At 33.0% G+C, this 22,858-nt stretch overlaps 1 protein-coding gene across 1 annotated transcript; it reads left to right on the top strand.

Annotated features, from left to right (window-relative positions):
* The first annotated feature begins 4,036 nt into the window (after positions 1 to 4,036).
* On the top strand, positions 4,037 to 5,417 carry LOC111378699. Its single transcript, XM_023001927.1, has one exon. It carries the CDS (start codon positions 4,310 to 4,312, stop codon positions 5,192 to 5,194), a length of 885 nt encoding a protein of 294 aa, XP_022857695.1. The 5' UTR covers positions 4,037 to 4,309; the 3' UTR covers positions 5,195 to 5,417.
* Positions 5,418 to 22,858: the final 17,441 nt, after the last annotated feature.

Below are 22,858 nucleotides of genomic sequence, written 5' to 3' on the forward strand. Positions count from 1 at the left end.
TCCAACTCAATACCAAATTTTGCACCAAAATGGAAATGTCATTTTTGCCCTTCTTTCCCATTTTGCACCAACTTTTGTTGAGGGTATTTGTATCACTTTCTTGTTATACAACAAATTTAATTCTTAATTAATTATTATTACAATTATAATTATTATTTTTTATATTATGATGATGATTATAGTTGTTGTTGTTATTATTATTTAATATTTTCTTAGTTGTGATTTTTCTATTAATTGTACTACATTCAATAAATTTATTAATGAATTCAATATTTCAGTTAACGAAACATAATTATCTATTTAATAAATTATGAAGTAATAGACTAAGTAAATAAATAATTTTTCATATAAATAAATTATATTAAGAATAAAAAAATGAAGAAAATGATTAAACACTGTTTATTTAGTGCAACTTTTGGTATAATGAGTTGGAGATGATTTCTAGTTTGGTGTAAATTTTGGTGAATAGTTGGAGATGGTCTAAGGGGACCCAAAAAAATTTGAAACCCCAAAAATATCTTTAAAATTTATAAAATAATTTTTATAAAAGTTAAAAATAAGTTATTTATTTTGAAAGCCTCATTTAATTTTGGATATGAATTGATAATGTTTGGTGCTAAGAGATTGTTACACTTGCAGCATCTCACAATAATTTGTCGTCTAGGACCTCCAACTTCTAAAGATCGACTTTGGATATGACATGTTGATCCACTAGCGTATAATTTTATGATGAGTCTTAATATTTAGTAGCAATGCTTATTAGCCCTTGTTTGGCCCCATTAAAATTCATCAATTTAATTTAAATTTTTCTCTCTCTTATTTTCAATCACACAATTTTTAATAAAATAATATTGAACGTAAATCTAAATTTTTTTATTCTTTTATAATCATCTATTTTTTTAAAAAAATACTATTTTCCTATTATAAATTCAAATAATGAGGGTCAAACGGGAATTAGAGTATTCGGATTCCTATGGAAATGAAAAACATGATTAAAAATAAATTAATAAAATAACGTTATAAATTTGTGACTTATGTGGGCCTATATTAACCAACTTATTCTCGAAATCCACTGACGTGTAGTGCCTGTGATCCGACAACACAGAGCTCAGTAAGTCGGTGAGTCCTACTTTCGACCAGTATACACAAAGGTGGGACCATCCTGTATGACCCAATCAAATTTATTCACGTCTGATTGTTGCAACGAGATACGTGGTTTGCTCCTACGGAATTGTTCTTCATATTTAGCTCTGCCCAAATCCTTTAAATCCTCCAGCAAACACTTGGGAACATTATAGACAATGAGAGAATTTAGATAGAGAGAGAGGAGAGTGATTTTTATTTTTGTGTCCAAACTCTCCAAGGGAAAAAATCTGAAATGGGTGGCAATATTCTCCGATCGTATCAAGTTTTCGAGGGGTTCATTCAATACTTACTCGAACTATTACTCGACAGAAAATAAGAACTCTGGTTTCGGCTTATCGGGATAGGAATAAGCAAAAGAGATATTTTTGTCATCGACTAACTCTGTGCCAACAGTTGTGATAAGACAGAGGATGCAAGCATTATCCAAAATGCAAGGGCCAATTTGATCCTCTTCCCAAGGATCTCCGATGAGGGATCCCCGGGAGAGCCACCGAACACAAATGAGAATACTATGATACGTGAAAGAATCATTGGTGAGTATGTCACAACGTGGAAAAGAATTATGTGGAAAGAACTCAACAAGCTCGGAATTGAGTTGGTGGCGATGCATGTGAGGTATGTCATATTTTGTTATGTAATTTCAATTATTACAACAACAAAAATTGATTATAAAAGTTGCTAAAAAATTTAAGTAACATGCATGTATTGATGAACATTAATAATTATCATTAAAATTTTAAAACTTTCTCCGAAATTGTGATTCTCTATTAATTAGTGTTTCTTTTAAATAACAACGCTCCTCGTCTTGATGATTTATTTACTTTATTCTAGCAAAAATAATAGAAAATAAATATGTAATATCTTATACACATTCATGCATGCATGCATATATTATGTTTTCACGTCCCATAATTAGTTTTCAAAAAAGTATTAACTTAGCATTGTAGCAAGTAGGTCGATAACTTTTTCTTTTTTCTCTTGAAAAGTTAATCAGCATACAACCGTAATAGTTTCTAGAATAAAACAATGTTTTATGTAGACGATGTTGTAAACGAAGACATGCAATGCATGGTAAGATGAGTAAGTCTATTTTTAACATAAAGTTAAAAGATTTACGTTGTAAAAGAAGACATGCAATGCATGGGAAGATGAGTACGTCTAGTTTTAATAAAAAGATAAAACTTACATTTTAGAATCGGAAAAATAGAAGTAAATGCAAATATTAATTAAGAGTATAGTAAGTAACTTAAAAATAAATTTAGTTCATTCTTAAATAAAATCAAACATTCTAGGAGTGAAGATAAATAAGTAAAAATAAATAATATAATGATAACAAGATAGTCGAGTATTACAAATTATAAAGAAGATAGTTCATTTGTCGAATTTTTAATAAGGTGGGGACTTGACCTCGATTTTTAAATGCTAGCAAACATCAAGAAAATTATTTTCTTTCCAATGCTTCTATCAATGAGCATTATTCCACTTTGTGCTGGCTTGGAATATAGTAAAAAATTGAAATCAACGATTACTGATTCTTGAATTTATAATTTTATCAATTTTTTAATCACTAATATTCATCATTTTCTACACTTGTTTTTATCAAACAACTTAAACAAATAAATAAAATAAATTTTAAATACCTGAAACGTCATCCGGCACAAACACGTGTTCTCATCCTTTATGCCTCCATAGCTCATAGATAGCTACAGCATTCTTGAAGCAATTCAAACCCGCCTACGGCTCCTACCACGTGAAAAACACGCAGATTTTTATTTTTTTTTTATTTTTTTTTTTATGTTCACATCTTTTCCTTTGTTTAGATTTCATTTTTGTCTCTTCCTTTGTTTAGATTTCAGTTTTGTCTCTTAAATTCTCTCTAATAATAATAATAATACTAATAATAATAAGTGATCGATGAATGATAGTACTTGCAAAATTTTATTAAAAATATGGTTAAAATTCAAAAATAATATTAAGTAAAAAGAAAATGAAACCCAGATAAATGCTTTAGTCTTTACGTGATTTATTAGGATGGACACGTAAATAATGTATATTTTTTTATTATAGTAATGTCATTTACTAATATTATTTAAGTAGCTGCATCATGCATTATGCTATGAATAAAAATGTTCGAAACTTAAGAATTTCACTTTTAAGCTTAGCCAAACACGATAAGCTTATTATACATATATAAAGTTTAGAAATGTATAGTGACGTATTATTTCATGTTCTTAAGAAGAGAAATATTTTCATCATGAAAATATGTAAAAACTATTGAATAGAAATGAAGAACGAAATGCACTCTACTTCGTTCAAATGTTGAAAGCAAGGTTAATGATTGAAATGTGCGATTGAATCATTCTTTTTCGAGATAACATTATTGTGCTGAAATATGATTTTAAATCATTTACCAGAAACGAGGAAATATTATTATTATTATTATTATTATTATTATTATTATTATTATTATTATTATTATTATGTTGATAAATAAAATTTACTTAAATTACTTGTACTTGAATTCAAACGTCTGCATGTTTGTTTTGTTTTTGTGAAGTTGAATTCAAAGGAATGGAGAGAATTTCACGCATTGAAGTAGAGAGTGAATCAGCAAGAAACGTCAAACGATAAAATGTTTGCCACGCGTCTACTTTCTGGAACATCCCACCAAAAGCATCCCCCACTTTGTTTCCTTTAGGTACATACGTGTCCCATCTTTTTCGCGATGCATAAACGTGTACACTCTGTTTCGTTTGGATACGCTGCGCTTTAATCCGGGACCCAGATCAGAGCCCTGTGAAGTTGAATTCAAAAAAAGGGGGAGAAGTTCACGCATTGAAGTAGAGAGTGAATCAGCAAGAAACGTCAAACGATAAAATGTTTGCCACGCGTCTACTTTCTGGAACATCCCACCAAAAGCATCCCCCACTTTGTTTCCTTTAGGTACATACGTGTCCCATCTTTTTCGCGATGCATAAACGTGTACACTCTGTTTCGTTTGGATACGCTGCGCTTTAATCCGGGACCCAGATCAGAGCCCCACTAATCAAAACTCGTCATTGTTTGAGTTTTGCCCTTGACGTTATGTCGGCTCAGCTTCCGGTAAGTTTTCTCTCTTAGATAGCGAAAAATATTGCGGAAAATTTGCTTGCGACTAGCTAGGATGAGCGGTGCAAAAACCTGGTCCGCCGTAGGATTTTCCGGCGGTGTTGTTCATGATAGGACGATAATTAACAGGATTATGCTCAGGTACCGACCGATCGCGCCGAAACCAGTAACTGAAGGCACAGTTTCCGGATCGACTCCGGCGGAGATCAAGGCTGGTGTTGGAAATAAAAAGAGAATAAAGAGGAAGTACGTTAGGGTTAAGAAAACTGAGAGAAGGTGTAACACTAGTAAAATACTGAATAGAAGTGAAGATAGAAAAGATTTGGATATTGATCGCCCGGATGTTACTTTACAGTTACTGCCGAAGACGACTTCTGTGGAGGATTCAAAGGAAACTGGATCTTCAAAAAACATGGATGTTCTGGTGGAAAAGCCACAGATATTGATTAACTTTGATAATTCTGAGAACAATAACAATAGATTATCTGCCGTTCGTTTACCGGAAAGGTCAGATCTGGCGGCCGCGGTGCCGCTGAAGGAAGTGGTGGAATCCTGGATAATGGTGGATCAAATAACAAAAGCGTGGGTAGATGGAGGAGGGATAGGATGTACGGATATGGAGATGGTTAAGAATTTGGAGATGGACACGTGTCCAGGACTGATATCAGATGGTTTAAATCGGGTTCAGTGGGTTAACTGGGCTTACAGAAAGATGGTGGCTCCGCCGGAACGAGAACAGGAGGTGGAGATGACGGTGTGGCTAGTGGTGAAGGAGGAAATTTCTCTGCCCTGGCAAGCTTTTGCATGCACCGTTAGGGTGGTGTACACGTGGCAGAAGGAGAGGCACAGCCAAACAATGCCTTGTGATGTGTGGAAGATGGAATTCGGTGGATTTGCATGGAGATTTGATGCCAATGCTGCGCTTAGTTTAGGCCGTTGATCTGATCAGACTGACATCAAAATGGTAAGGTGTAATGATCAATGTATTAAAAATGAATATTATGAAGCCCTAAATCCTAATGTGAAAGCATTAGTAATTTCTAATTGTGTTACTCTGGATCAAAACTAATCCAAAGCATAAAATGTATGCACCTTTTATATATATGTGTGGAGTATGAAAGTTTTAACACTATAACCTATAAATGCCATTCATGTTGTGATTATATGATCATCTTTCTTCGATGATTCAATTTTGATTGTCGATTCGATTATACTTCAATAGAAGTAAAGCATCGAATTTTGAAACAATTTATTAACATGGATTGCACCTTCTCATATTACTATGAATATCTCCTCTAAGGATATTGACAAGATTTTAGCTTGTTTTTCAGTGTTTACAGAGTACTCTGTTATTACTTTTGAAATTTATAAACCTCAACTCTTTCTCCCTCACCATTCAAGTTTCTTTTCAAATTTATGTCTTACAATTTGGTAAATTATCGAAAATATGAATTAATTTTTATTTCTTTTCGAGATTATTGTCATCTTTTGGTTAAAAAAAAAAAAAGGAAAATGTAAAAATCACACCCCCTCTTCTCACTCACAATTATATATAAACTAATCTAATTAAGTAAAACTTCAATTTTGAATACGATATAACTTGAGACAAAAAAAAAAAAAAAAAAGATATTACCTTCTGTTCATATTTGTAATTATGAGCTAACTAATATTTATGATTTATGCTTTCCTCTTTATTTATCTGCATAAGACTTCTCGATATTTACATTCTATAGGGTACTCTGTTTTGACATTTCATAAATCTTACAGATGAAATCCCTAATGTCTTTTTCATTTAGAGTGTTTGGTTGATACGGAAAATGTCACCTAGAAAAGAAATTTCCTATTATGAGGAAAACAGACGCCTATCTGCCTTCGAAGAAAATGTTTTCTTCAAAAATAAAGAAAATTAGGCATATTTTTTAAGGTTAAAAAATATTTTCCATGAAAAAATGACAGTCGAAAACTCTAGAAGTTGGAATTTATGTGGAAATATGTCATTTTTCATGGAAATTATTTCAATCAAAAACACGCATATTTCTTTTCGAGCACTGTTATTAATATATTTATTAAAAATAAACCTGAAATTGTTATAGTCGATGCAATAAAGTAGTTAAAAACATTGATTTTACTCTCTTGATCGAAGATACTGATAAATTGCTAAGAATAATATAATATTTCATCATCTGTATCTTCAACAGTTGATATATATATTCTTTATAGATTATGTTTCAGCTTCAATTTCTAATAGATTAGATTGTAGGGTTGAATATTGATTGAATGTCAAATGATCCATAATTTAAATTAAGTTGAATTAATTAATCTAAAGTTCTCATGATGGACAAGAGCCCGAACTCGTTACTCCACCTCCACCAACCCTACTCGCCCTCTACCCTCAACCCGCGCCAGCCAATCCCCATAAAGCACGTGTACGGGTAATCTTGAGCCCCACAAACATGTCAAAATGGAGGAATATTACGGAATAGACAATGCCCAACAGGGTACCCTTCTCTTCTGGTCAGTTTTGCGTAGTGGCGAGTGAGACCCTTATCTCAGGCCCAACATCATAGGGATATCAAATTTTGGCCTTTTTCATTCTTCCCCCCTTTTATGGTACACTACGATTTTATTTTATTTTTTTAAATGTGATAATTAGGTCCATTCCATTTATAAATAAAATATTTTTTTAATTGTCAAAATTTCATTTCTAAATTAGGCCCATTTCAAAAAGTAACAGAAGTGGATAAATGACTTATTATTTCTAAAACTCATGTTGCAATAATTTCTTAATTCTATGTAACTTGTTCATTACGTAGATAATATTCGATTTAGTAGTTTCACTACTAAAAAACAGTTTTTCACCTACGGAAAATTATCAACAGATGTAGAAACAGATTATCCGTTGATAAAAGTAATTCACTTTTAGTTACAATAATTAGCAACGAATTTTTTGTAGGTAAAGATAATATCTCTTTACGAACAGATATTCCGTGCCTAATATAATCGTTTAACATTTGAATCTTCCTCCAACGGATATTCCGTAGGTGATGTACAGAATATTACCAACAGATTGCATCCGTTGATAATTAGAAATGGATTATATGTTGATAAAAGTAATTCACTTTTAGTTACAATAATCAGCAACGGATTTTTCGTTGGTAAATATGATATCTCTTTACCAACAGATATTTCGTGCCTAATATAACCGTTTAACATTTTGATCTTTTTCCTACGGATATTCCGTTGGTAATTAGAAACGGATTATCCGTTAGTGAAAATGATATATCTTTACTAACGGATATTCTGTGCCTAATATAACCGTTTAATATTTTGATCTTTCAGCAACGGAAATTCCGTTGGTAATGAGAAACGGATTATCCGTTGGTAAAAATAATTCACTTATCCCACATCGAAAGTTTACATCAATATATTTGTAGTTACCCTTTATAAATTTGTTGTCCAATAAGGAGTTAAACAATATTTTGGCTTTTCAATTCAGTTGGCTAAAAATAAAAAATATATATATTATAATTATTAAATAAATAAATAAAAAATAATAATAATAATAAATAAATAAATAATCTTTTTACTATACGGTTATTTATAACATTGATTTTTACCAATTGTAATAATAGACATTTACCAACGGAAAGTCTATTAGTATTGGTTAAGACTTTTACTTCCGTTGGTAAAAGATTCACACTTTATCAACGAAAAATTCGTTGGTAAAATATTTATTCTTTACCTACGGCACGATCCGTTGATAATTATCAACGACCCTCAAATTACCAACGAATTTGTGGTTGTAAATATTCCGTTAGTGAAAATTATTAGCAATGAATATTGAAACTTTAGGAACGAAAATTCCGTGTCTGAAACTCTGTTTTTTAGTAGTGTTTAAAGTAAGAGACGTTTTACTTGACTTGACATAAATTAATGAAAATCCTAAAACAAAAAGTGTAATTGAGTCTATCAATATATAAACTTCAAAATTTTGAGTTCTTGATTGGCATGATAATTTGGTACATATTATTGCATATAGTGAATATTATGAGTAAATTTCTTCAAATCGAAAAACATGGATATTGATAGTGCTATCAACCTTTTACACGGATTTATTTCAGTTTTTGAAAATCATAGAAAAATTGAATTTTCTATTATCATGAATAAACTGACAAAAAGGCAAGTAAAATTGAAATTGAAGCTGTATTTCCTTAAAAAAAAAAATAATAATAATAATAATAATAATAAATCGTATAATTTAACGAAAGTAGTAGGGATGAGGTAAATTAATTAGTTGAAGAATATTTTACTGTTGAATACTTTCTTTTTATAATTAATCAAACTCTATCTATTCTAAGATTTGATTTAAACAATATAGAGAGAGATTTGAATTTTTGTTAAATTTGGAAAAGTTAGCTTTTTTCAATTTGTTGAAGCTTTATACGAATCGTGAGAAGTATCTAGAATATATTGGACATTCAAATATTAACAGAGATTATTTATGTTCTGAGTTACATATCTTGAGATGCTATATATCAAGTAAAATAACAAGAGCAGTTGAAGTGCTACAATAATTAAAGATATCCTGAATGCTTATATTACTTACAAAATATTGTTAGTCATACGTCATCATCGATCAAGTATATCATAAAAAAGATTGAATAGATTGACAATGTTATCAATTAGGAAAGAAAAATGATTAGAATAGGTAGATTATTCAATTTTAATTAATATTTTTGCATTTAAAATTGCAAGACGATTACGATTTAACTGATCGCTTGGAACATTATTGACTTTGTTATTTGATTATAATATAAATCTTTTGTATAATATATTTTATTTTTTGTTTTATTGTTAAGTTTTAAATTAACAAGTTTGCTATTTACTTCATAATACACTTATAAATTTCATATACATACTACAATTTTGGAGCTTAATTTATAAAATTCGCCTCAAGCCCCAAAAATCACAGAATCGGTATCACTTTTCTTCCCGGAGGGGTCTACTTCTAACTATGCACATTTGTACCTGCAGTCGTCATTCCTGATTTGCTGGAGTCTAAGCAGTCATTGTTACCTGCTGTCTATCCTGTGAGTCGACAATGGTAGTCTGCTTGATGAGGCAACATCAGCGATTGAAAAGAAATTTATTCCTCAAATGAAAGAAAACATAGTTCAACTAGTAATGTTACAGCATTATCTGCATTGTATAGCCGCAAAGGATATTTTCAATTTCACGGTCCACTTGAGCTTCATCTCCCATATTATGGGCTATTGGCATCATGAGAGCAATGCTATCTTTTGGGAATGTGTTCCACAAGGTATTTGTAAGTGTTGTGCTTTAGGACCAATTGATTTTGAACGTAAACACTTTTAATATGATTGATGCCTTGTCATTATTGTTAAATCTATTATTTAATTAAATTATTATTTTGATAAATTAAATTAATAGAGTTCATAAATTCGATTCTTGATAACTTGTAAATCATAAAGAGTTGTGATTGTAATACAAATTGTGTATGACTGGATCTTATATCAATGATAGTGAGTAATAATGACATATGAAGATCATTATTATGGATACTTAAGTACGTGTGACATTTTTTCTTACGAAATAAATAATTGATCTCAAAAATTTAAAAGTAGTGACAGTTAGATTGTCACGTGAATGTTTTGTTCCCTTAACAAAGTATTGGAAACTCGCAATAGAAGTTTCATATGAATAACTATTTGAGCGAAAGTGATTAATCACTAACTTTTGGTAACTAATCTTTCGACTTAAGGTCATCATAGTGTCTTATTTGAGAATATATCTTTTGGTGATTTTGGATGTTTCTCTTCTAAGAGTTCCTAATACGACATGATTTGGGTATATTAAGAATTCTATGAAAGTTGTGAATGATCGATAGCGAATTCATTACTCTTAAATAGTAAGAGATTATGATTACGTTTCATTCGATCAAGTTGATATCGAAATTCTTAGCTAAGAAAAGTATGTATTTGACAATTATTAACTTAAGAGTGAAATGAAAAATATGATCATTAGCTGAGATTAACATACTTGCATATATCGTAATTGATTGGATCATATTGTTGAAAGGATTATAGTTCTACGATAAAACGAACAAGTTTGGTTATGTCAAATAACGTGACAATTTTCGCCAAATGTATGTCTTCAAACATTGCTAGGTCTCTATCAGGCACGGCGCACGTGAAATTTAAGTGAATTAATGATAAATTAAAAAGGAGTTTTAATTTATTATATTTTAATTAAATTAAAACAACAATTTACATAGTCTGACATCGTGATAGAAAACTTAATAGGTCATAAATATAAGGAGAGCTCATTAACTAATTTATGAGCCAACTTTAATTGATTGGATTAACTAACTAATGTGTCGGCTTATGTTTAGTGAGTAGGTGTAGCCCACTTAAACATCTATAAATAAACAATAAGAGTTTTAGTTTTTCATAGTTGTGTTTTTGAAACCCATTTTTGTGTAAAATGAAAAAAAAAATTCACTTTTGTAATAATGATTTTCTAAAGAACGTGTGATTAAAAAGTAGAGAAAAGTTTTTGGTTTATGTGAAATTATTTTATTGAAATATTATGTGATTGAAAATGAATTTTGGGATAATGATTTTTAGAGAATGAGCCAAACAGGGTCTAAAATACAACAATAAAAGGATATAATAAACTCCAAAATTAATGGATTGAACACAGTGTTAACGCTATCTTGAATTGATATTTATCTCCTCTGGTCCTTGGATTGCTTATGACATGCGTTGAAAAATAGCTCTGAGAATTAAACAAGCCTTTTAAAAAGTTAATCGCCAAGCAATAGTAAAACACTTTTAAGAACAATAAACACTTTAAAGCAGTGCTCTAAAATACATATATATGCATCGCATGTATCTGTATATGCTCGATACATTTTCAAAATGTCTTGCATATGGAATATGCATATGATAATGCGATCAATCCTTTCGTTAATCACATATGCACGCTTAAATGTAAAAAATATGCATGTCATTACAACAAAAATAGTATTTTGCAATGTTCAAAAAAGGTGGTCGAAGACTTTCTGCAATGTTTGGATGTATGTTGCAAATCTCTATGTTGTCGTAGATAGAAGGATAGGACAACGTTTTTTTGAGTGTTGTTAATACTATTTTTGCAACCTTTTTTAAATGTTACTAATAACTTTTTTGAATGTTGCTAATAACTTTTTTGCAATGTTTTTTTTTTTTTTTTTTACAATTGCCATAGTTTTTTTGTTTCACAGCAATTTATGTAAATTGACTGAAAATTGAAAATGACTCCTTGTGAACAAATTTTAGAATTGCATAAAAATTGATAATTTCATTACAAATTTTTGAATCCTTACTTGAACATTAGATGTGATACAGCACCACCTAAATAAAAGGAGCTTCAAAATAAAATCAAATTAGAAATACAATTTTGGTACTGTTGAGGCACGAAGAGCTTATTGTCACACTTTTAATACCAAGAAAGGATGATACTTTAACGGCATAATCAATCTTGTTGTTCTTCATGCATTCTTTGGTTTGCTCTTCACACAATTCTTGGTTGCCAACCAAGTTGCAAGAGAAGCATTGAATCAATAAGAAAAAAGTCATACAATTTCACCAGAAAAAATAAAAGAGACCCTTCCAAGTACGTACAATGAAAAGGTCATACAACTAAGGGTCTTCATGTATATAATTGAAAAATCCAGCTGTCAAATAACCTTCGTTTGGTCATTTGAAGTTAATATTTAAAGTACTTTTTCTAGTTCAACTTAACTAGTCAAACCCACTGGCGGATCCAGCACCAGGCGAGCCCTCGCGGCCACGAGTGCTCAATCCGCCGGAGCCTTTTTTTTTTGTTAAGGATAGACAAATGTTTAGAATATGTAACTGGTAATTCAACTTCATTATTGCTCTTCCTTCCAGCCAAGTTGGTTAGTGCTTGCATGTGTTTCCCATATGTCACGGGTTCGAATCTTTTGTCAACATTGTAACATTTTTAATTATACAATTTTTACCAAAACTGATTGCATAAGGAAAGCACCAGAGGGGAATCGAACCTGGAAGCATTTCATAGAAATATTGAGTACCCAGGGGGGGGAATCAAACCTGGGAGCATTTCATAGAAATATTGACTACCCAACCGTTGTGACACCACTTAGTTTTAGTATTAATTTTAACAAAACAATAAATGATAAATTTTAGCGGTTTTAATGCAATTATAAAAAATTGAACACCGTGCTTTTCCTTTAAATTATACAAAGTAACAGTGTCATTTGGTGAATTCGATTTATTCTTCTAACATAATTATATATGTTTAACTTCAATAAAATAATTATTTTATTTAAATTTTAAGCCTTTTTTATTTTCATTTAATTCAGAATACATTTTTTTCCTCTTATTTTTCATCAAAGATTCTTTACTAAAATAATATTGTGTGTGAATTTAAATTTTTTTTTTTATTTTTAACTATACATTCTCTATTAAGGGCCTGTTTGAGTCACATTATTTTAAAAAAAATACATTTTTAAACAGTGATTTGACATCATTTCAACCACACATTTTTAATAAAATAATATTACACGCAGATCAAAAACTTTTCCTTATTTTTAACCACACATTTTCCATCAATACACTATTTAAGAATGTATTATTACCAAAATAATGTGGCTCAAACACCTCCTAAATCACTATTTCAAAATGTATATTTTGCACACAAAAAAAAAAAAAAACATCAAACAAGCTCTTAATATTTTATTGCGGCTGACAGTCAACGGTCGCCCGTGCTGGATCAATATCTTGGATTCGCCACTGGTCAAACCTGTCATCTAGTTTAAACCCTTCAATCTTTAGCTGCCTGAGTCTTTATTTCCCCAATTACATCGAACTGTTAGTACTTTATAGTTTATACTTCAATATCAGTGTATCAATGAACTTGTTCATATCAACATCAGTCCCAGTACACTGCTACAACTTAAAAAATAGGCTAACACAAACACACACGCACACGCACACGCACACGCACACGCACACAGATGTTTTACTAAGAAAGATAACAGACACCCCTGCTATCAATAATAGCACAGCAAAGACTCCTCTTCATATACTCACACTTGGAGAAAGGAGGTCATGAAATACATTGTAAACTCTCCTGAATAATTAATATTTCTTCCAATATTTAAACATAGAGCCCAAACACCCAAGCATCAACAAACTAATGTATTTGCCTCATGTGGACCATAAGATGATGTGAATTTCTGCAGCCACAGCCTACCCCTCAAAGAAAGAAAAATGAAATTAAAAGTACCACTTAGCACAAAAACAGAACATAGGAAGTCTATGGCTCTTATATTTAAAAAGGTAGTCGCAATATTTTATATTGTACATAAAATTTTAAAGATATTCATAAACAAATTGAACACCCAAGGAGCATGAAACTAGCAAACTACGATTATCTGGTTGCAACCTGGAAGAGTGATGGAAGAAACCAAACCATACTTGTCATTGGAAACTATGCTGACTGGAAGTAAAAGCTCATGAATAACCTTGAAGATGAAAAACTCAATTATGTGCTTCAATAGTGCTTAATAGTCTATCAAGTGAGTTTATCCATTTTTAGTGGGCTATTACTGAACAACAAGAATTGAAGCTGCTGAACAACAAGCCTTCTCTGCACTTGGATTCCTACAGGGCAATTTTCTTCTTAGGCAACTGTCGTGGAAATTCCTCAATAGATCTTGATTCCATGCTCAGAAAATAATCAAACAAACACCAGTTTACCTCAGCTCGACCCGAGACTTTCACCTTCACTTTTGAATTGCCCTCTTTTTCTCTAACCCCACAAAGGAGAAGGGTGGTGGTATTAGCAATTCACAAAGGTATGGAAAGGAAGAAGAAGATATCACAATGGTTGCATCTCACTCATAACCTCACATGGCTTCCCTTTCTCTCGGTTGCCTCTCTTCTCACAACTCTCCCCTTCATTGCTACAACACACACATACACTCCACACGACTTGGAGATATATATATACACACACACACACACACACATATATATATATATATATATATATATAGGTTAGTTTAGGTCACCAAATATGGGCCAAGAGATCTCTAAGTGGGCTACCATATAACCTAGGGTTGGGCAAATCTCCCGAACCGAACTTAACCGAACCCGACGGTTCTTGTCAAATTAAATACCCGAACAGGTATCTGAATTGAGAACCGACGGGTACGGTTCGGTTCTCGGTTCTAGACCAAGAACCGAATCTTTCTAATTTTTTTATATATTGAGTAAATCAAATTATTTTAATTTTAATTTTAATTTTTCTAAACAAATTAATAATTTCTAAATCCAAATTTTGGGTCCAATTACCCATTTTATTATTTCATTTCTTAGCCCAATAAGATTCAATCTACTAAATAATCCTAAACACCTACACTAAAGTACATAACGTTGTCTCGACTCTCGCACTCACTCTCACAGTCTCGCTAATATTTCAAAACCTATACAATCGTCGGCCGATACTGTGACCTCCAATCGAAGTTGTGACCTCCGCCGACCAAAACTTTGACTATAACGATCATTTGAACAAGATAGTCTACTAGTCTCTGGCATTCCAAAACCATTGAATGTATCATTAGTTTTATTTATATAATATTGTTATAAATGTTAAAAAATTTAATTATAGTACAGAACCGAATGGAACCGAACGGAACTGAACCCGAACGGTTCCATAATTATATTTGGACCCGATGGTTCCATTTACTAGATACCCGAAAATTTTGCCCACCCCCAATATAACCTAAACTAATGGGCCAATTTCCAACTCCATATTAATCACTAAATGGTCCAACTAACCATATAATCATCCAACCCAAACCCGAGCCATACAAAAGTGTAGTTCGTCTCCGAGCCGAGCCAAGTCCATGGTGCTGATAAATAATCCGACAACTGTTTTATATTATCACCTGAATTATTAGGTATCAAAAAACCCAACAATCTCCACCTTAATACCCAATAATCAGCAAGCAACCAAAAAAAAAAATTATACTTGCATAATCAGGGTAATTCAATAAAATTGGAATCACAGACTTTACCTCATGTTTCCAACCTGAAACACATATGATATTTGCTCCATGTACTCACCAGGGTTAAGGTAAAGAGCACCCAAGTAGAAACAAGTATTCACAGTGAAAAAACAATCATGCGATAAAGATATATAAGATAACACACACACACAGAGAGATCTTTTCAAAATCACGTTCACACAGAACCACAGATTAACACCTAGTTAATCAACACACGGTCACGCATATATACAACAAATGCATAAATGACCTTATGAAAGATCTCACCACACTTATCCTATCCCATTCCGTGTTACTCCCATCTCGAGAACATATATCTCCTCTCATCGCCCACCATGCTCACTAAACCAATCACTCAACTCATGTCTAACTGGCAAGTCACAGTAGATCCTAAACTCTCGAGATAATTCTCTAACATTACATCACTTCTCTCAACCTACATGGATAATGGGAATCCACCTTATAGAAGTGATAGAAGTGTCTATCTTACACTCTACCTGTACAGGGTCTCTTTCACAGATAAATGATTTTACACATTCATCTTCACTCGTGATCCAAATATCACACTCTACATCCCCCGTGCATGTCACTAATAAACATCTAGGCATCTATACTCCACCTTACCAAAAGACATACAATTCACCGTTAATGCATCTCAAACTCACTGTGGCAAATCAACACCTTTCGGTGACCACAAAGGTTACTCCAATCACCAAAGCTCCAAAAATCTACAAAGAAAACGACAAAGTGGCACTCACAAAGAAAAATCGAAGAAAGAGTAGGTTACTTCACTACACTCACAAAAAGGGCTCACAAAGAGAAAGAAGGTAACCCTAACATGACTACCTCACATAATCTCATAAACCACACAGGCTCACAAAGATAAATGATAAAATTATTGCCCATCTTTCTTCTTACTACCACACCTTGCACCACTCACAGAGCAAACAGAGTACGCCACAAAACTCAACCCACTATACATGTAAATATATTATACAAAGTAATAAATCACTCTAATTCATGCAGTTATACATATTAAATATATTGAAAGTGTAACATACCAACATAACAGAATTAAGCAATTAAATGCATACAGAAAGGATTACACACAAATGCAATGCAGTAACCATGTTTATTCTCTCAATAAAACCTCACTAGGATCACTACTCGACCCTAAAGTCACATTTGCATCGTCTCTATCCTCATCTTTCCTTTTATTATCATCCTAGGACAATCTCTTTCAACTATACCCAAATTTTACCACAGTTAAAATATATCTTATTTTTCGCACTTACCTTAAACCTATACATGCCAAAAATACCAAATAATGACCACAAGTGAAGTATTGACACATAATTCACACAGAATAGTAAAGTAAACTTTTCTGAGGTCACAAGCAATTGTATCAGTGTAAAAAAATTGGTGACAAATTCACATAAATTTTAAGGCAATTAATTAACATATAATTTCTTAGTCTAACAACAGGCAATGGTTATCCGTTTACGGTAACCGCAAACCTAATATCACCCCCACACGATGACTTCTAATGTGAAAAATAAATAATTACCCAACACAATAGTTTTAACTGCAATAATGAAAGGTGAAGAATACGATGCCGAGCGGACCATGTCTGAAGGTCCATAAATATTGAGACATGCAAATTCACTACTTTAGGATCGTCTCTATTCATCCTAAAGCTTCCAGTAAGCACAGCAACACAAAACGACATCCGGCACCCGAACGTTCAAGGGCAAAATCGTCCAACTTTTACTGTATTACTCGGAACTAAAATCTGACAACACCACAGGGTCCGTCTCATCTCCAGCAACATTTCATCTGTTGGCACCGTTTTCAAATTTTGGCCGACATTCCCAGAGCTGGTGACTCCAACGACGTGTCACCCTTCCGGCTTCTTCTCCGCCTGCACAGTCCACCAGTGGTGTCCATTTTGCCAAACTCTTTTTGGTTTCACCAGAAAATGCAAAAATAGATCTGTCCAGTTTTACAAAAATCTGTCCAAATATCGTCCAACTTTCTGCCGGTTTTCCAGATCGATTTCTGGCCACTTCCAGCTCGTTTTTAGCCCCAAAAATTACAGATTTATCAACAACACAAGCTCTGATACCATGTTTCACGAAAATTCCTCAATCGATCTTGATTTCGGGCTCAGAAAATAATCAAACGAACATCGATTTACCTCGGCTCAACCCGAGACTTTTGCCTTCACGTTTAGACTGTCCTCTTTCTCTCTAACCGCACAAAGGAGAAGGGTGGTGGTGTTAGTAATCCACAAAGGTATGGACAGGAAGAAGAAGATATCACAATGGTTGAATCTCACTCACAACCTCACATGGCTTCCCTCTCTCTCTCTCTCGTCTGCCTCTCTTTTCACAACTCTCCTCTCCATTACTACAACATACACACACACACTCCACACGACTAGGAGATAGATACATATATATAGTTTAGTTTAGGTAACCAAATATGGACCAAGAGATCTCTCAATGGGCTGCCATATAACCTAAACTAATGGCCCAATTTCCAACTCCATATTAATCACTAAATGGTCCAACTAACCAAATAATCATCCAACCCAAACCCTAGCCATCCAAAAGTATAGTTCATCTCTGAGCCAAGCCAAGTCCATGGTGTTGATAAATAATCCGACAACTGTTTTAAATCATCGCCTGGATTATTAGGTATCAAAAAACCCAACAGCAACTATAAAAACAATTCCACTATCAAAAATAGAAGAGAGAGAGAAACTAGGTCAAGTGAAATCAAGTGTATAAAACTTCCAACAAAGTGAAATCATAAGTACAATAAATTCAAAGAAATGAAATGAAAATCTTTTATTTGCATTATTCAAATGAGTGCAAAATGACTAGGAAGAGGTGATATGGCTCCGTTCATCTATACTTGTTCAACATCCTTGGCATTGTTATTCCTCAAATTATCTGCCTACATATATGATGTGATCCAGGATACGTCTCAAGAGTGAAAGGAATTGACGCTTGTTATTGAAGTATCGAGACTAATATTTGAGCTAAGTTGGGTGCCGATTGAGGTTGATAAAGCTGGCCAATTAATTGTTCAAGTCATGGAGTCCAACATGATGAAGTTAGCATGCCCAAGGGTAAGTTTGATGTTGGAAGTGAAGTCCAAAACAATGGAGACCAACCTATTGAATATGAAGCCGGAAGGAGCCAAATGGTGAAGCTATGCAACCGCATTGCTTTGGAGCATATGCGGTCGCATACGGACTGGCAGGGATCTGGACGATAGAAGTTACTTCAACCATGCGATCGCATCCAATCCTACATTGAGGTCGCATAGAATTAAAATGGGGCAGATTTTCTTTCCTTGCGTGAGAGTTCTATTTTGAGTGAAATTCTTAACTTTGGTGACTTTTATATTTCTTAGGACTCTAATTACGTTTTTAATTATTTTTAGGAGTTTGTTTCCAATTTTAATTATTCTTTAGGTTTTTAGTATAAATAGTCTTTATTATTTTCAATTGTAGACAACTTTGAATATGAATTAAAATTGAGGTTTTCTCATGAAGCTTTGCGTCAATTTCCTTGTTCTTCAATGGAAAAATTATCGAACTTATCAAAGGATTAATTTCCTTCTGGCGTTCAAAACCATTGGGTGCGAATTACAACACGTGTAATCAAGGGGTTTTACAATCTTCGTTATTATAGGGATTTTTGGTTCATTGCTTTGGAATTCAAATCCACAAATCTGGGAGAAATTTTGAGGCTTTGTGATCAAGAGGTCGTTGGTTTAATATACCTTTGGTTGTTTGGTTCATCGTTTAGAAGTTAAATCCTAAACATTGATCGTATTTGGGCGTTCTTGGGATCCGGTGTCAATTCTTGTGGGTTCGATAGTGACCGTTTTAATCGGGTTTGCATCATTTGGTATCAGAGCTTATGCATCAATATCAAGGTTATATCTTTTTTAGTTTTATTGAGTCTTTGTTTTATTATTTTTGTGTTCTTCAAGTTTCTGTAATTTTTCAATTTGTTGAATCTTAGATCCATTTAATTTTTATCAAATCTTCAAAAGTTGTTTTGTGCTAATTTAGTATCCAAAACAACTTCTGTTTGTTTTATAGGATTTGTAATCGGATTTTCTATCAAGTGAGTCAAAAAAGAAAAGAGTCCCAAAAAAAGTCAAAAAAAATCATAAAAGAGTAAAAAAAAAAAAATGGTCAAAAAAGAGTCGAAAAGGAGTAAAAAAAAATGTCAAAATGTCTTACAACGTAATGCGGAGGTTTGAAAAATTGCTTGAGAACATGAAAGATACAATAAATAGGATGGATAGGTTGGATTCAAAATTGAATAAATTTCATGGGGGTCAATGTGATGAGGTGTTCAATGTGAGGAGACGTGAGCCTAGTATAAAATTTGTGATGCATATGAAGTTGGTAGTGACATTGATGAAGTACGAGGATTGAGAAATAGAAACGATAGGTTTGACAGAAGGGATATGAGAGATTGGCGTGAATGGGAATCTAGAGAGAAGCCCAGGTCATGTTATGGGTTGAGTATCTAGTGGAAAAGAAAACACCTATCACGAGGTATGTTGGTGGTACATCGAGTGAAAGGATTGGGTTGGATTATAAACGGGAAATGGCAGAGATTCCTGACATACTAAATTCTCAAATTGATCATCTGAAGGTGCAAGAGAGTAAAAGTAAAAATAGTGAGGTGCTTGATTGTGAGAAAAATGGAGAAGAGTCACGAGTAAGTGAAAAGAAAATCGAAAATGAAAAGGGCGAAGTGGTTAACATGGAATTGGAGTTACGAGATGGAAATGAGGATGAGTCTTTGAAAATAAAAAAAAAACGGAGTTGGAAGTGAGCTTGGATGAAAAGAAGAGTGGAGTTGAGGAGGTGTTGGCGATAACTAACAATTCCCTTCCTATTTTGGCTAAATCTGTTTTGCAAGTAAATGAAGATTCAATTCTAGAAAACAATCTGATTGGAATCCCTTACAACCCGAGCATTGATCGTCGGTGGATAAAATTCAGAAACAACATCCTAGCTTGGACATTCTCATATCACCACAAGTTGAATTTGTGATCCTTGAGGAGGTACAGGAGCTACCATGGAACAAATTTATATGTGTTGGATAGAATGGCAAGAAGCTGAAATACAAAGATGACATGTTGGGAAAAATGAAGCCATGAACAATGCCATTGTTAAAATTGCCTAGGCGAATGCAAACAAGGAACTTGCACGGTGACTCATTACATGAATTTGTATTGGGAGTATCTCAAATGGGTCAAAGTAAGCAATCACGGAGTGGACACTTTGAACTACGAGATGGTGATTGGATTTACATACTTAAGAAGAGGATACGGGTTCAAAAGCGATCCAAATTGCATCCGAGAGATGATAGGCCATTTCATGTGCTTGTATTGATTGAGGACAAGGGCTACAATTATGAACAAGATTCGAGGATGAATCCTTTCGAAGAGAGAGAGATGATCTGATGTGATCCGAGATACGTCTCAAGAGTGCAAGGAATTGATGCATGCTGTCAAAGTATCGAGACCAATATTTGAGCTAAGTTGGGTACCATTTGAGGTTGATAAAGCTGGCCAATTAATTGTTCAAGCCATGGAGTCCAACATGATGAAGTTAACATGCCAAGGAGTAAGTTTGATGGTAGAGGTGAAGTCCAAAGCAATGGAGACAACCTGTTGAAGATGAAGTCGGAAGGAGCCAAACGGTGAAGCTATGCGACCACATAGCTTTGGAGCACATACAGCCGCATATGGACAGGCAAGGATCTGGATAGGAGAAGTTACTTCACCCATGCAACCGCATTCAATCCTACAATACGGTCGCATAGAAGTAAAACGGGGTAGATTTTCTTTCCTTGCACAAGAGTTCTATTTTGAGTGAAATTCTTAATTTTGGTGACTTTTATATTTCTTAGGACTCTCTAGTTACGTTTTTAATTATTCTTAGGAGTTTGTTACCAATTTTAATTACTCTTTAGGATTTTAGTATAAATAGGCTTTATTATTTTCAATTGTAGACAACTTTGAATAAGAATTAAAATTGAGATTTTCTCATGAAACTTTGCTTCAATTTTCCTTGTGGCATTCAAAACCATTGGGTGTGAATTATCGAACTTATCAAGTGATTAATTTCCTTGTGATGTTCAAAAGTATTGGGTGCGAATTACAACACATGTAATCAAGGGGTTTTACAATCTTCGTTATTGTAGGGTTTTTTTGGTTCATTGTTTTGGAATTCAAATCCATAAATCCAGGTGAGATTTTGGGGCTTTTGTGATCAAGATGTCGTTGGTTTAATATACCTTTGGTTGCTTAGTTCATTGTTTAGAAGTTAAATCCCAAACCTTGATGTATTTGGGCGTTCATGGGATCCGATATCAATTCCTATGGGTTCGATAGTGACCGTACTAACCGAGTTCACATCAATACATGGTTGTGTCATACATACCAAAACAATGCTAAAAAGTTAGTTGTTCTTCGTTTAAGTGCAGCAGATAAGCATGATTCATATTTGAAGTTTCAATGTCACAAAAAAGTAATGATTTAAGTTTGTTCATCTAATTCTTCTATAAATATCTAATTTTAATCGGTATCATTGCAGTCTAGCTTAATAATTAAAAGACAAATTAAAATTGTGGTGGTATTGCCATGCATGAAGAATTAATTAAATATGGAAATTCATATGAAACTCTTGCTCCTCAAATTTACGACGGATAGAAATGCCATGTCAAAAGAGAAAAAAATGTATTACCTTTGAAGTTAGAATTTTTTTTAACTTGGACAAATGGAGATCTTTGACAATCATGTGAAAAAATGGAAATTTTCAATTCTCTGCCTCTGTTGGCTTGCTGGTCTTGCATCGTTTTTTTAAGTTTCTGAATTTTCATGGCAGAAGCAGTTGTCGATTTAGTGGTATGATGCAAGTCAATTATCTGGAAGCTTGAAACATCTGCAAGGCCCGATGGAACAACTGTACTGCACATTATTTTTTGAAAAATAAAAAATTGGAATTAGTACGTATACATGTACTCTGCACTGTTACGTATTGCAAGTAGTAGTATGATAAGAAACGAGTATTAGTATGAAAACGAAATTTAACTATTAAGCCCTTGTTTGAGTTCCATTCTCTTCATAAAAATGAATTTATAAATAGTGTGTTGATGAAAATGCGTGGTTAAAAAATAAGAAAAATTTTTGAATTTCCGCATTATATTATTTTATTGAAAAATGCGTGTTTAAAATGATATCAAATCACTGTTTAAAAATGTATTTTTTTTTTTAAAGAATGTGGCTCAAACAGGGGCTAAGGTTAAAAATACTTGAGTTACAATCCTCATATGAGTCATAGCTACCTTATATCAAATTCAACCCTCAAAATCCCCTCCTCCAAAATATGAACAACCAAAAATTCAGAAAAGAGTGTTCATAGAACCCAAAACAATAATG

The sequence above is a fragment of the Olea europaea genome, unplaced genomic scaffold (genome assembly GCF_002742605.1).
Source record: "Olea europaea var. sylvestris unplaced genomic scaffold, O_europaea_v1 scaffold1855, whole genome shotgun sequence".
NCBI lineage: Eukaryota > Viridiplantae > Streptophyta > Magnoliopsida > Lamiales > Oleaceae > Olea > Olea europaea.

Excerpts from the sequence above, each read along its gene's own strand:
- LOC111378699 (XM_023001927.1), top strand. The coding sequence starts at position 4,310 with ATGAGCGGTGCAAAAACCTGGTCCGCCGTAGGATTTTCCGGCGGTGTT.